The 15,107-nt window shown below is 41.7% G+C and overlaps 1 protein-coding gene across 4 annotated transcripts in view; it reads right to left on the reverse strand.

Moving 5' to 3' along the window:
• The window catches only part of plxna1b (plexin A1b), a 184,468-nt gene that overhangs the window by 25,660 nt on the left and 143,701 nt on the right, over positions 1-15,107 (reverse strand). For all 4 annotated transcript variants that reach the window (XM_080892383.1, XM_080892381.1, XM_080892382.1 and 1 more), the window contains exons 12-16: positions 13,571-13,761; positions 7,094-7,245; positions 4,188-4,311; positions 3,926-4,062; positions 1,062-1,229 (exon numbers count right to left, since the gene is read on the reverse strand). In XM_080892383.1, the coding sequence (XP_080748509.1) occupies positions 1,062-1,229; positions 3,926-4,062; positions 4,188-4,311; positions 7,094-7,245; positions 13,571-13,761 (772 nt within the window). The remainder of the gene's footprint in view (positions 1-1,061; positions 1,230-3,925; positions 4,063-4,187; positions 4,312-7,093; positions 7,246-13,570; positions 13,762-15,107) is intronic.

The raw sequence follows: 15,107 nt of genomic DNA on the forward strand, positions 1-15,107 counted from the left end.
GTTTAGATTATGAGATGCAATGTTTATTGGTTTTTCATTCAGGATTTACTTTTGAACATGTTTTCAGAGCTGTAAATGAACTTTTATTTAGCCATTTTAATTAAAGCAGCAGGAAAACACCTACCAAAACTTACACATGTGACAAAATAATTGGAACCACTACAGTACGTTTGAAGTAAATGAGAGAGTCAACAGTGTGAGTGTGTTTTGGTGTGTTTGCTGGCTTCATTTCTCAGCTGAGAAGTATGGGAGTTTCTAGGTCATGCTAGTAAGCCCATTAGCATGTGGACGCTTTTTTCCCCCCTCTCTCTCCACAACACAGCTTGTGTTTGAAGAGGAAATCTTCCTGTGGCTATGTAGACTCATTTCAGTAAGTCAAGTAATATTTACAGATACATCTCTGCTGCAGCTCATCAACTAGCAGCACTGCATCAGGAGTCTCCTTGACTGCTGTTCCTGCTCTCAAAGATTTGCTTTAGAAACATAAAGATAAACTGAATAAATAATATGTTTAGAAAAGTAAAACAAGTGTGACAACGGTGAGGGAATACGCTCTCCACAAAGTTCACATTTCAGAGTAGTTGAAAAAAAGCCAATAATTTGCTCTAGTCATCACCGGTGATTAATAATGTATTCATGCGTTTGTATTTGTTTTGTTCTGTAGCTCTAGGTTCATCAAGCAGAATTGCAGATAAAACACTGTATTGATATAAATTATAGATAAGGAAATCATCACATGATATGCTGATGCATTATACAGTGAATGTTTGATAGTTCGCCATATGAACGAGTGAGCAAAACATTAAAAATACAGTAACTCATGACAATACACCTCCATTTTCTAACAAGTGCTCTAAAATATTCAGTGTTTATCACCTTCAGGGTTGGAAGACACTATGTAAACAATGAGAATTAATTGATAACTCAAATATAAGACTGCATTGTCTTTGCTCTTCTATACAACACAGAAAAACAAAAACAAAAAGACAAACATGAATCCAAAATGTTCAACTATGTTGTCCTGGAAGCAGCACAGGGAAAAGCTCTGATTGGTTCCTTACCTGGCGATACTCCAGTCAGGCTCGATCTTCAGGATAGTAGGATCTTCTGTGTAGCTGAACTTGACCTCTGGGTTTCTCAGCTCAGCAGCATTTATGTCCACCATGACAGGTGTCTGGCCCGTGGCCTGGCCTGCTGGGGTTACACATACTATCTCCTTGGCGCTCCGCCTGAAAGTGAGGGAGATATAAGAGAAGACAAGAGAAAAGGAAGTCACAGGCTAAGGTGTGTCTCATAGTGATTGAGTTAAAGATTAATACTAATAGTTCCTGGAAACAATGAGTTTTTAGGCACCCCAAACAGAAAAACACAATTACACAGGAAGGAAACTCTTGTTCATCCTTTTAATTACTTGTAACACAGACACGGCGGTGACTGTCATACATCCACAAGGCCAACATCTTTCAGTCTGTCCAGCCCTGGTTTCGTCAGCCTGAATCATACACTGTTGTACTTCAAAGCCCTCACACTCTCCCTCTCTCTGTCCGTCTCTCCTTCCCTCCTTTGCTTTCTCTGGCTAACAGATCTGAAGTGGCAGATCAGGCTGGTTGTCTCTCTGTGTGATGTAACTCCCTCCCTTGCAGACAGCCAGCCAGCTGTGACCTGCTGTGAAACTTTGCGCTGCTGCCAGAAACTTTGTGCTCCACTCCACTGGCTCATTCCACTTTCCCCTCCCCATCGAGGGAAGACACTGCTGGAAGAGAAGCGGTGGGGATGGCAACCTATGTGCGCATACCTGTGTACGTGCACAGTGTGTTGATCAAGTGTACTGTGTAGAGGGTTTGTGAATTTCCATATAAATGCTGTTCACAGGCAGAAGATTAACACTTACTCGGGGTGTAAGTATGCTTTTTGTGTCAGTCGACGTCTGCCAACGCCCTACAAAGCACTCAAAGAATGTGCAAAAGGTTGCGCGTATGAGTGGTGCAGACACGGAGGCAGGTGGGACAGTATGAAATTTTGAACATGAGAAGAGCAAGCTGATCTGTACACAGATCCTCCCCCACTATCCGCTGTGGAAATAAAATCCACATAAAACAGAAGATGGAGAAGATGAAAGAACAAAAATCCATTTTTGCGTCTTTACTGGGATTTCGGGTGGGGTTTGGCAACTGAACAAGAACGGACATATTGGGAGTCTTTGTCCCAGGAGGAAATTTTATTTTATTTCCTTTTACAGGGTCCTCAGAGGGAAATGCTGCTGAAGAGGGGATGAAGACAGACGGGAAAAACTGAAGGACGAATGGAAAAAAGAAAAAAGAAAAAAAAAGGTTTTTCACATTCCACTAGTGCTGTGTTTCCATGGAAACAGTTTTCACAACGCTGTCACTGTCAAGAGTGCCAGTGGTGCCGCGTACGTATTTTTGACAAGGTTGCGGCCACACAAAAGAAGCCAGAAGGGGACACAGAAAGGAAAAAGGAAAGAAAAGGGGTTGCACAGGGAGATAAGAGGATGAGTGACTCGGGGTAAATAGGTTTTGATTAAAGCAGAGGCCCCACTGAATACAAAGACACATTAAAGAGATAGACTCAACCAGTTCATTACTTTGGCCATAAAGGTTATTGCTGCTCAGTGAATGAAAGGCCAAGACTATTATGTTCACCTTTCTCGGGATGTGCTACAGAGCTTTAAATTGGCCTCTACTTTTGCTTTTGATATGCTATAAAAAGAACTTGATGGGTCCAAGCTTATTAGTTTAACCTGTCACTTGTTGCCTAAGAGAACGGAACCACTACAATAAAAAAACACCACTCTAAAGCAAAGAAACAAGAAAAGTGGAAACAAGGAGTATTCCTATACCACTTCCTATCTGACAAACATAACCTCCATAAGGAAGCTTCCATCAGATAAACCTTTTCAGTATATATGCGATTGTTTTAGGGAACTAACAATCTTTTCTGTGATGTTTTCTTGTGCCATCTGCCAGACACCATACATGATTGGATTTAGTTCAGAGCCCAGTTTTTTGTGAGTCTGCCAGCAAGAGACTCAAAGAAACAATGGAGTTCTTGGCTAGGGGAATTAGAGTCATATCAAATTGGATCAATGTCTCCTCTCCTTGAAATCCAAACACAACCTCTTGCAGACTGAGTGACAAGTGAAGATAGCAGAGAAAGATCATTCCAAAAACTAAAAAGAGAAAAATTACATATTTCAAACATCGGTTCAAAGCAGCAAAATGTAAGTTACCAATTACCAGCAACACCATATCATTCCTTTTAAATTATAGTCATATCTTTGAGAAAATGTGGGCCATGCACTTAAGCCATCCACAGCAGAAGTGAACAACGATATCGGCTTCACTGGGAAAGGCTACACTGTCATCCTGCTGGGAATTACAGCACTGCAGGTCATCCTGTTACTCGCTGCTTTTGCTAGTCCTGCACAAATCGAAGGCACTGACCAGGGAAGAATGTCATACATTAAAAACAGGGAATAACTACAATTACTAAACGCAGCAAACGGTGGGAAAAGTTGGCAAAAAACAGTAGCAGATGTAGGCAAAATATTCTGCATTACATGGCTATTATTTGTCTAAAGAGCAGAAATAAAACAGCTACACTTTAACCCAGTAAATCAGTAGTAAATCTGCAAACATTTGTTACAACATCTTGAAACGGTAAGGCCAAATGGTTCCTCTTCACTGTTTGGAGAGCTTTAATCAACATGGTCCCCTGCCTCCACAGCAGCACAACACAAATTTAAACTGTCATTTTCTTAGAAAAATCAGCCTCTATAAAAACCTTACATAAACAAGAGTTCTGTGACTTTGTTGTAAACTGCCCCCCCAAAAAATCTTCAGGTTGAAACACTTGAACTAAAAGAATATACTGTAGATACTCCAAGCACTCTGGATTAACTCACCTCACGAAACGGCAGGGGTGAAGTCCAATCTTCACAGACACAGCGCTGCCCGCGTTGAGATGACTGCCATCAATAGTGATCCTTGTTCCTCCAGATAGCGGCCCGGTGGAAGGATGGACTCGTGAAAAATATGGGGACTAAAGAGGGACACAGACAGAGGCCGAGCAAGTTAAGCGTCACTTATCGACTGGACTGTGGCTGCCAAATACATGTGTTACAATCATCCAAAAACACAGTTGTAATATACATCAACAACATTTACCACAAAAGTGAAGGCCTTGCTTGAGACTGTTTTGTAGTCGGGGTGACTACAGTCTCTGACACACACTTCCACCTGAGCCTCCTGCACTCTGTAACCTGTTGCATCATTTAGCCGACACACAATCCTGAAAACAAGAGGAAAAAAAGTTTATCACTATGTAAACGAGTGAATGTTTTCAGTTTCAGTGTTTGCTTAATAGTGTGACAACTTGGTCAAAAAAAAGGGACAGAAAAAAATGAGGAATACTTCTTTTCTGCTCTGTCTAATCAGAAAAGCATTCAGATATTTATGAGTGAAGTGTTTCATTAGTTTCCATCTTATTCATAAAAAATAACAAAAACAGACTAAATGTTCTATTAGAGATAATGTGAACTGCTACGAAACTAAAGGCTTTTCTGTGTGTGTTCATGCATTAGCGTGTATTGTAGAACCATAAGCTGCGCACTTGGCCTTGGGCGCTGGCTAGCCAAATGAAAATCCACAGGAGAAATGATTGAACATGGAGAGGAATGGTGGTGTAGCCCACAGGGAGAACACACACACACACACTCATTTCATGTTTCACCCACTGGAGACATAGTTGAATGTTAATTAGCTAGAGCGCACGAATGAGACAGAGAGAAAGCACGAGAGAGCAAAGGAAGGAGGGAGTCAGAGAAGAAAGGAGAAAGAAAGAAGTAAGAAGGAGAGAGGGATAAAGGGAAAGAGCTTGATTAATTGAACAAGCTCATATCCTACACATCACCTCAGCTTCCCCTCCCTGCGATGAGTTATTAAGTCTCCTGCTTCCATCCACCCTGCAGGTGGCCATGGCAACTGCATCGCGGCCGCAACAATGAATTTCACATTGCGATGCTGTGCGTTTCCATTGTTTTTACTTTCCCTTTCATTTATTCGCTGTCCTCCTGCTATGACAGAGGCCATGATTAAAATGCTGGACAAATCTCAGTTAGGAATGCAGCTCCGCTTGCATCATTATTGCCCAGATGACAGGTGGCTACACTGAGCTGGTATTACGTGGTTAGAAACTACATTAGCTAAGATGACAACAACATAAATTATGCCTCACTCAATCAAATAACTTTGGTGGAATGTAGAATGTTAAAAAATTAAACATATGTCAAATTGTCACATAGTAACTACTAATAAGGCAATAAAAAGAGGGAGCTTAGGTTCTGTTTTTCTTCACTGCTGGCAATGATGTACTTTTCTCAAAGTGAAGTTAAACCATGTAGTGAATATTTGATGACTTAGGTGGGAAAAGGCCACACTTCCTTGCAATCCAATTCTTTCCAATCATAGAAACTGATGTAGAAGAGGTGGCAGAAGCAGAAAGCCAGAGTGAGAACAAGGTGTCTACGTTTTGCCCAACAGTCATTGCACATCCTCTTGTCTTTCGCAGCTGACCTTTGACCTGTGCCGTCTATGCTGTGACCCCGTCTTGTTTTCTGTGCTATGGCTCTGATGGGGTCACAGGAATGACGAGTGCAAACGGGACACTAATGGCACTGTATGGCTAACATCACTTTTAATTAGCATGACAGCCTAACTGCTAACCGCGCCCTCCTCTTCCTGCGGGTGCTATGGCAACAGGCCAAAAGCAGCATTATTGAGCTGGCCGGGTTAAACGTCACCATCTTGACGTTTGGATGTGATCACTTGGAGAAAATGAACATGTTTGGGAAAAAAAAAGTTAGGCTACAGCACGGCCTCGTGATAGAAGTGAATGTAAAACTGCTCCGCTCTGTCTGAACAAAACAACACACGAGTTTATAAATTATAAATCAAGACTGACATGTCACTACGCTACTCTAAACCCACTAGTGAGTGTGGAACAGCATTCTGTTTTCCTGACTGTCAAACCATCAAAGTCACATTTCTTCTGGTTTCTTCTTAGCGAGGGTGGCAGAAAGAAAACCAAGTCTGCTGGGACTGTGCTGCAAAACTCAGCAAATGGGGCATTTTTGTACAATGACAGCAACATGGTTGGAAATAGAATATTGAGGACGCCTCCAACTGTGACGAGCTTCACCAATTCTTTCCTCATCAGAAAATGTATCTTGTCTGCTTAGATGAATACAACATAAAAGAGAAAGTGGGACTCATCTTGTAATTTCATTGCCCCAGTATTTGGAGGAGCTATAATGGGGCACTGCCAGTGTGCCAGTGCCCCAGATTTCTTCTTATTCTGAATGTAATTTAATTAATGATTCACATGATATTGTTTACACGTGAAATAAAGAACATTTTTTCAAAGAGGCACCCTGTTAACAGTTAAAACAAAGAGCTCAGTCATAAACTGAACATGACTGTTATACATTACTCTGAGTTCTACTCAGGATATACAACTGCAGCTATTAAATGGGAGTTAAATTACATCTGTGCAATCTGCTGTACTTCACCATTTCCCAGAAAACAGTAAACATAACTTAGAGTGTTCACATGACAACCTTTCATGAAGAATAGCTTTCAGTAGATGTATATTGCACACTTTTGATAATATTAAATCCACTTATATCTAAAAATGGGTCAAATTAATCCTAATGAGGCGAGTTATACGAGGTATTTCAATGCTGCTTGACCTGACCTGAGCATTAGTTGAGTTGAACAGGTTTTATTCAAGTTGCTGTCAGAGTTACTCGGACTGAACATGTACAGAAAGTAGCAGCACCATGCACAGCTTGAGGCTATTTGTGAGGAATTGGTTTTGTCTGTTAGTGGAAAACAGCATTTAACCTTTGAAGGTTTTATGAAACAAAGGTCTGAGAGAGTCACAGCGTTGTGCTTAGCACTCAGTGTCACAACAATAGGGGACAAGACAAAAAAGAAAGCAATGAGTTTTAGAAAGAGTGAGGTTTAAAATCAGTGGGTGTAACAGGGTGAAGAAAGAGACAATGCCAACGTACTGCTCAGCGCTAATGTATTCGTCCTCCTGAGGGTTGCATGCCACTTTGCCGATACGGACTCCATTCTGGATGTCTTTGAACTGTAGACCCAGGTTCTCACCAGTGATGGTCAGCATGGTTCCTCCCTGTCTGGGCCCAGTCTCAGGATACAACTGGGTGGTAGACCAAAGAAAGGAGGACATAAGTGAAGCAGAACAACACATGTGGCGTATATTGTGTTTAAGCATGAATGGCAGTTTACTTAGGTCATTATGGTCATGTTTCATTCTGCATGAATTACATTCTTGCTACCTCATTAAGCACGATGAAAAATGACCTTGAATCCATTAACTCCACCTCAATTCAGTCAAACATTCACAACTTGCCAACTCGCACACTTAACCTGGACCTACCCATCAAACCCTCACTTACGTCCCTCTTTTAATGTTGTGAAGATTTATAGGCTGAATACAATTAGAACACATAGTGACCCCTGGTTTCTGCTTTTTTTTTCCCTAGAGGTCTGTGACAGGTGTACGGAGGTGCTAATGGCTACCCGAGGCTAGCCTAGTCGCTAATCATGGCTCTATTCATTCAGCCCCAATGCAGACAATGGTAATCAGTCTTTACTAGTATAATTAGGGCTAAAGCTAATTGGATTAGAACACGGCGGGGCAGTGGGGTCATTTGTTGCAACAGGGAGGGGGGTTATTGGGGGAGACAGTGGTTGGATGTCATGGAGTGGGGGTGTAAGTTGCCACACACAAAAAAATGTATAAAAAAAAAAAAAAAAGATTGATTATGAATCCTGCTTTTTTTTTTTAACACAGCAATCTTTTGCTTGGTGTAGAAAAAAGTTGCTGTATGGCACACAAAGCTCTACAAAGACACAGACAAACATGTCAACATTGAAACAAAGGGGTAAAACAGTGACCAGTCTCCCATATGTTTTATTTGATTGGACGGTTCAACGGTCACCAACAACTAGAATATGGGCCACTCCACTTGTAAGTCTTTAGTGGTGCTGGAAGCCTGGTGAAACACTGACTTAAAACGGTTAATATTTGTGCCATCCAACAAATTACTGAAAACCGTGTGCCGCTATGTCAACTCACTCAATTTGACCTCCATATCACTCTTTGTTCCTTCAAAGGTCAGCACTGTCACGAAGATTCATTAACAGTTTGATTCATTTGTCAAGCTTCGCTAAAGCTGAACCTTACGCTGTGCAAATTTACTTTTTCTCTATGAAGAAATCCTTTAATGACAGTGATTCTAGTGAAATTAAGTGATTGTGGTCAAAACCTTTGCCATCTTTAAAAGTGGTGCGACTAGTCCTTTGCTTTAATAAATTTACAAATTTAATCTTGTGGCGGAGGTGTGGTCCCTGGCGCAGCTGCAGGGGAGGAGTAGTGCAGTGAGCTCAAGGGGGCGGTACCGGGAGGCAGGTGAGCCACAGGTGGTGGCGATTGTGTGATGACAGTGTCTTCTTTCTGTTTGTCTATATGTGACGGCAGAGTCGAGCGGGAGAGAGAGCTGGATCGGAACGAACTGCTACCTGTGCAGAACTGTCAAATAAATACAGCTCTTAAGAGCAGAAACATTGTGTGTATCGCATACTTCACAAATCTATTTTTTAAAAAAGGATGGGAATACACCAAGTGCTGGAAAAGGTGACAGCAGGGATAATGTATTCAAATATTCAGGTTTGTAAAAGAAATAATTTAATAGTTTAGGAAATACTATCAGCAGCCAGTTAGCTTAGCACAGCATAAAGAACAAAGGTGGTGGGGAAAAAAGCCAGCTCAGATATCTAAATCATTACAAAATCCAGCTATCAGCACCAAAAGTCACTAATTAACATATTATGGCTTGTTTGTGTAAAACAGAAATATTATAACATGGCAATAGGTAGAGCCATTGCAGCTGCCACATCTTGTATTCAGTCTTTGTACCAAGCTAAGCAGCAGTCGTAGCTTCATTTTTACCACTCAGACATAATGACAGTATCAATCTTACTGACACCATGCCAACAATGAAAATATGTTCTGCAATATTCAGCTTCTTTAAAGCTTATCTACAGTCTTACAGATTAATTAGATTAACCTCTCAACCCACTCAAATATTTCCCCACCTGGCACTACAATGATACCCAGTCTAACACTATGGAAAAGGTGGCAGGTTAGTAAAAGCCACAGGTGTTTAGAAAACCATTAATACAAACACACAATGGGAACAAAGCCCAGTGTCATGCAAGCCAGAAATGAAATGCTGCACATATTAATTAATGGCTATTTATCAGCTGGCACTCCATCTTGAACTTGTGTCTTTTATTTCAGTCTCTGTCTCAGTCTTTGACAGTGTGCCCAAATGTATAGATTTTAGCTGGAGACAAAAGAATGACTGGCATGCAGCAGTGCTCAGTCACAATCTTTAGATATGGTAATCAACCTCTCTTTCTCTATAAGCACTGGCTTATCAAGCACATAGACACACAAAGACACAGAGTGAGACGCATACACGCATGCACGTTGTTCCATCCACAACCAAACAACACAAACAAAGCGCCCTTTTTGATAAAAGCCACCAGCCTAAACACTCGCTCTATTCTCCTCTCACCATCATAACGCTCTACACTCATTCATACTCGCTTTTTTCTCTTTGTGGCTGACTTGTCCCGATGTATTTGAGGCTTTATGTCAGGCCTATTGTGGATGGCTAAGAAGCAGTGCACAGATAGCATCTGCAAATTAGAGGAGGAGGGGGAAGGGGGAAACGGGCAAGGGACACGGGGGGAGATGATATGAACATGGTGTAAGGCTTCCAGAGTTTATCTGTGATATGAAAGGCTTTCAAAAACAAAAACTCACAAGCAATCTGATAGAGGCAATGACGTGAAAGAAGAGAGGGATCAAATAAGTCTTTAAACGTTAAATGTTTCCATGTGACTGAGTCAAACAATATTAGCTCTGAAGATGTGTAGCCTTATAGAACAGGAACAAATCTGTGTCAGAAGTCAGAATCACATCGGGGCCAATTATATCCCTCTGGCTGAACTCTGATCATTAAACAAGTACACGAGCTTAATTAGGACATCATCGTGGCTGACATCCAGTTACAATCCTCCCCTTTATGAATGAGCACGCTAAGTATTTACCCAACAGTGGGTAAATACTCTTATTTTTGTAACAGTGGGGGCTTACTTTTTAGCCCCAAAATACAATCAGCAAATCACAGAAGCATGGTCAATCAACACCCGTAAACAGAACAATATCTATCTCTATATGGATAATAAGGAGGTTGCAAGCAAGAGGGTAAGGAAGATAGAAGGTAAGGGAACAATGAGACCAAAGGATGAGATTCAAAATAAGGGAAAGGAAAATGAAAAATACTGAATAGTTAATAGATAGAGGAAATAGTCGGTGGAAGGGATGGAAATTTAAAAAAAGTGTTGCCAAAAAACCATAAAGGATGAGAAAAACAAATGTGACTAGCTACAAAAAAGAGATGGGACATAAAGAAAACTGGCAAAGGCAAAAACCACTAAAGCAGTACATGAGGGAGAAATGATAGGCCATCAGATCCATTTATGCACTTTAATACATATACAACATCAAGAAACACTCACACATAAACACATGGAGCTTACCACGTGCTAAAACCCTAAAAATGCAACCCTCCCACACACACAGACTGGAATGGCCGGCGTTGTTTTAATTGGTTTCTAAGGGCTAGCTGTGATGCTCTTCCTGTCCCCTAGGAGATGGCAGGCAGGAGATGATGGATAATGGAGGGCCAGGCAGCATCCAGGGCCAGTACCAGGACACTGCTGTGCTACACTGGGACACAGTGGCATAGAGAGTATGTGTGTGTGTCCCTATCCATGTGGCTTTGAATGCCATTTTGAGAATATAATACAGACTACCTAAGTTGTAGCTTACTTTATTTTCATTTGGAGGCTTCTGAGAATGTGTGGGCACCATTGTGAGTCTTGCTGGCTTGTGTGAGTGTTAGCGCAGGCTCAAAGACACACACGCAGGGAGTATTTTCTTGCTTGCTTGGAAGGAAGTACTAATTAATCTTTGTGCACAATGTCAGTGCACAAAAACGCAGCACAATAAAAATAGCACTTCATCAGCTTAACAGCCAAATTCTTACAATGTCTAAAATCATCATTTAGTACCTAAAACATTAATTGCTGAATTTGGAGAGAAGTACTAGGTGCCAAAGCTGTTAGTGGCACAGTGGCCACACCGCACACTACTGAAAAATATCAACTGGACAATAGCCCACTCAAAAATAACACTAAATAAGTTAAACACTTGCTGCTCTGACAGCTCTTACTGTGTGTATGTTGTGCACACATGTGTGTCTCCAGTGGTGTTTCCTCCCCAGCTGAACACACATTCCTTGGTCCAAATGAAATTAGTGGTTAATCCACCAGCTATTGGCCACACAGCAGTTAGCATGCTGCATAAATGAACAAAGCAGGCTGAATCAGGCAAAAAGAAAAAAAAGATGAAACAGGGAAAGGGGGATTTGACCAAATGGTTGGTAAGAAGTGGAATAATATTCAATTTGTGTGGCCAATGTGATGCTCTTTGGGGGGCGGGGGGCGGGAGAAGATAAAATGGCGGATGAAAAAGGAGAGATTTTCTTTGTCATCTGCAGATGTTCTTTTGGCGTTAAATGTCAAACTGTAAATGTCAAAGGTGGAGAAGAGAGGTGAGGCCAGCGGCGCAGCTTGGTGATAACGCTTCCCCCAGTGTCTCTTTCTTCTCCACTTCTTTGTCTCTTCTTCTGCATTCTCAAACTTGCAGTGCGTCTCTTCTCCTGCTGCTTTTTGAAGCTCTTTGCCAGCTTTTTGACTGCCACCAACATCTTGCCCAAGGGCAGGATTTACCCCTACATATGCATGCAACGGCACATGCTTGTGAGCACAACCCCCCTACCACCTCCCGTTTCTCTCCCGCAAGCACGCACACACAACCCAGTTGCCTCTGCATGCTTGTTTCAAAGAGATAACTGAAACGAGCACGAAGAGAGAGGGAGCATTAGCAAATGGTTTTATCTATGTGCCAGAGCTCCAATTAACCAGTATCTTCATTACACATTCAAAGAGACGAGCCCGTGTCACACAGGAAATGGACTGAGGGCTTCAGTCACACAAGTCAACATCAATGAAATGAGCATGGATATTAAACATATATTTCACACTCATTTAAGTTGAAGAATTTAGATGATTCTTCAGCTTATTTGAGATACATTTAAAGGAAGAAATGCTTGGCTGAAAGTTTGAATCACTGTTGGAGACACAGTAAAAATGGAAGAAGACAGACTGACGAGAGGGCTGAATGTCAGGACGCGTCTCACACAGCAGTGTATTGCTTTCAAACCGCACTGTGTGTGCACTAGTCCCAGTGGTGAGCTGTAGGAACTGTGACCCAGGTCGCACTCAGACGAGGACCACCGCCACGGTTACTAGTGGCAACAGATGGTTACGCTATGGTGTTTAGACGCCTCGGCTCTGCCAGCCTGTCAGATGAACACATGCACATGTGCACGCACATATTCAGCACCCGTGGCGGGACACAATTAACGCACTACCACATCCTCGGCTTCTTTGTCTCTCTCCAGACAACCACCCTCCCTAACTCTTCATTTAGGTGCATGTGTGTGTCTGTGTGCGCTTCTGTGTGAAGCCGTTGTCTCTGATCTCGTCAGTGTGTTCAGTCTTGGAGTGTGTGAACTGCCTCCTCCTTGCCAGCCCATCTGTGTTGCTGTTGCAGTCTTAGTGTTGGCTTCTAAGTTGTCTATCCTCTCTGCTGTCTGCCCTCCTAGGATGTCCCCTTCACTCTCCGGGGCCAAACAATGACACAGAGCAGGAAGACTTTTCAAAGCTCCTCTTTTGAAAAATTTGTTTTTACTAATGATCTGGCTTGGATTCTTGTAGAAAAAACACATAAGAATCAATCATAGCCTGCTTACAAGTAACATACTGTAATGTGAAGCCTCTCTTCTTAGACCCCTGAGTTGTTTGCAGTGAGTTGCTAGGTCATGAACAACCAATCAGCAGCGTGAGTGTGTGCTTTAGCAGTGCTTAGAGAAGCCTATTCTTTTTACCTTGAATTTAGCTGTTCCATGCAATGTTGTTTTTAAAGTGGGCTAATGATGAATGTGGACACTTTATGATTCACATTCTTTGCTCAAACAGCTTTCATTCAAAAGGGTTTTTGAAATGTTGTGATATAATGAGCTGAGAAATTACAAAAAAATTAACTATTTCTGCTTTATTTTTCTCTTCAATTTTGTTGTGTCAAAGAGAATATTTCTGTTGTGCACAGTCCACTCTGCATGTAGTTATATGTCTGGATATAGGGGTCTGTGTGCATGTGTGGGTACATTTGCACAACAAGACGTGTACCATCTGTTATCTTGGAATCATGCTTAACTGCAATACAATATGTGTAAGCATGTGTCATTATTATCAAGTCTTACCTTGGTGATCTTGGGGTGAGCACAGCGGCTGTTTCCTGTTGTGGCATGCATCCAAGTGCTCTCTGGGGGAGTACACTCCTGTCTCAGGGAGCACTTCTTTTCCCCAACGCACCAGCCGCACTCAAACCTGGGGTTTGCCTTCAAACACATCCCACAGCTATCCCTCAGTGCGTAGCACTTATACAGGTGAGCTGAAGAGAAGGAGGGAGAAATGAAGCATCATGAAATTATTACTGTTGAACTGAGGCTACCAAGTGAATAAAACATCCAGTCAATATAATATGTTAGAAATGACAGGGTGTGCTAGCGGTTAGCACTGTGGCCTCAAAGACATCAAAGAAGGTTTAGACCTACTTCCCAGCTGGGACCTCTCTGTGGAGTTTGCATATTCTCCTTGTTTTTATAAATCCTTGCACCAGTCTCTTATGTTGCTGCTTATCAGCTGGATTGTAACTCCCCCCAGTCAAAGACTATCTTATTTTCAGACTGAAATAAGCAGATAAGAAACCTGACAGTTTTCTTTTGAATGAAATTAAATTGCTTTATTTTCACTTCCTCAGCTTTATCATAAAGTTTCAAAACTTCTTCAGTGTCACTGAGCCAAAGTTGAGTTAAGGCCCGATTTCCCAAAGGCACGAGGAACAGAAGAGTAAATCTTTCCTCTCTCTTTCTCTGCTATTCCTTCCCCAAATCCCATTGGTCATGGAGCAGCTTTAAAGAAACCCTATGCCAATTACTGGCTGCTAAACGACTCGCCTTTAATTACATTAACCTATCAGTATTTAAGATGAGTGAGCATCACTTGCACTCTACTAGATGATTATCATCACTGAGAAATACAGAGGTGGCTGGCAGTGAAGGGAGAAGAAGACGAGAGTCATATTTAGGCTGTAGGTCACTGCCTGATGTGTTACATTTGAGTTAACACACAATGCACAAAGTGATGAAGTAAAGACTACAATACTACAGACACGCCTTTGTTTACATGGTACAAACACATGTAGACCAGTTACACCACTCATACTGAGAGATATCTGACATTTAAGACTACAACAGCTTGCTTGGCTCAATTAGACTACAAAGAGCGATCAATAAACAGCACAGAGTGATGTGGTGTTTCCTTACTGACAAATGGCAATAATCACTAACTCACAAACATGTAAGATATAACGGCAAATTCTGGCATTAAATACTACATCCAAAATACCCATTACTTGTTGTGTCCTTAAACATTAATGAGTAACAACCAGGAGCAGACTATGCTACTCCCTCTGTTGTACAAAACTCAATGTGCTTGTCATCCACAGACTATATCGAACTGGCGATGATGTTACTTTACCTCACAGCAGGGGAATAATGTTACATCCCCCACTGTGCTTTACAACCCACAATAATTACGAAGACAGCATTATAAAGACTTTTACCAGTAATTATATCCAACAGACATGATCTCATTGTCTTCTCCCACAGTGGTGCACTGAGAATGTATATGAGTTTAATTATTACCCCCCAAGGTTCCTGGATGAGGTGTGGTTTC

Source organism: Rhamphochromis sp. 'chilingali' (assembly GCF_963969265.1).
Source record: "Rhamphochromis sp. 'chilingali' genome assembly, chromosome: 9".
Taxonomy (NCBI): domain Eukaryota; kingdom Metazoa; phylum Chordata; class Actinopteri; order Cichliformes; family Cichlidae; genus Rhamphochromis; species Rhamphochromis sp. 'chilingali'.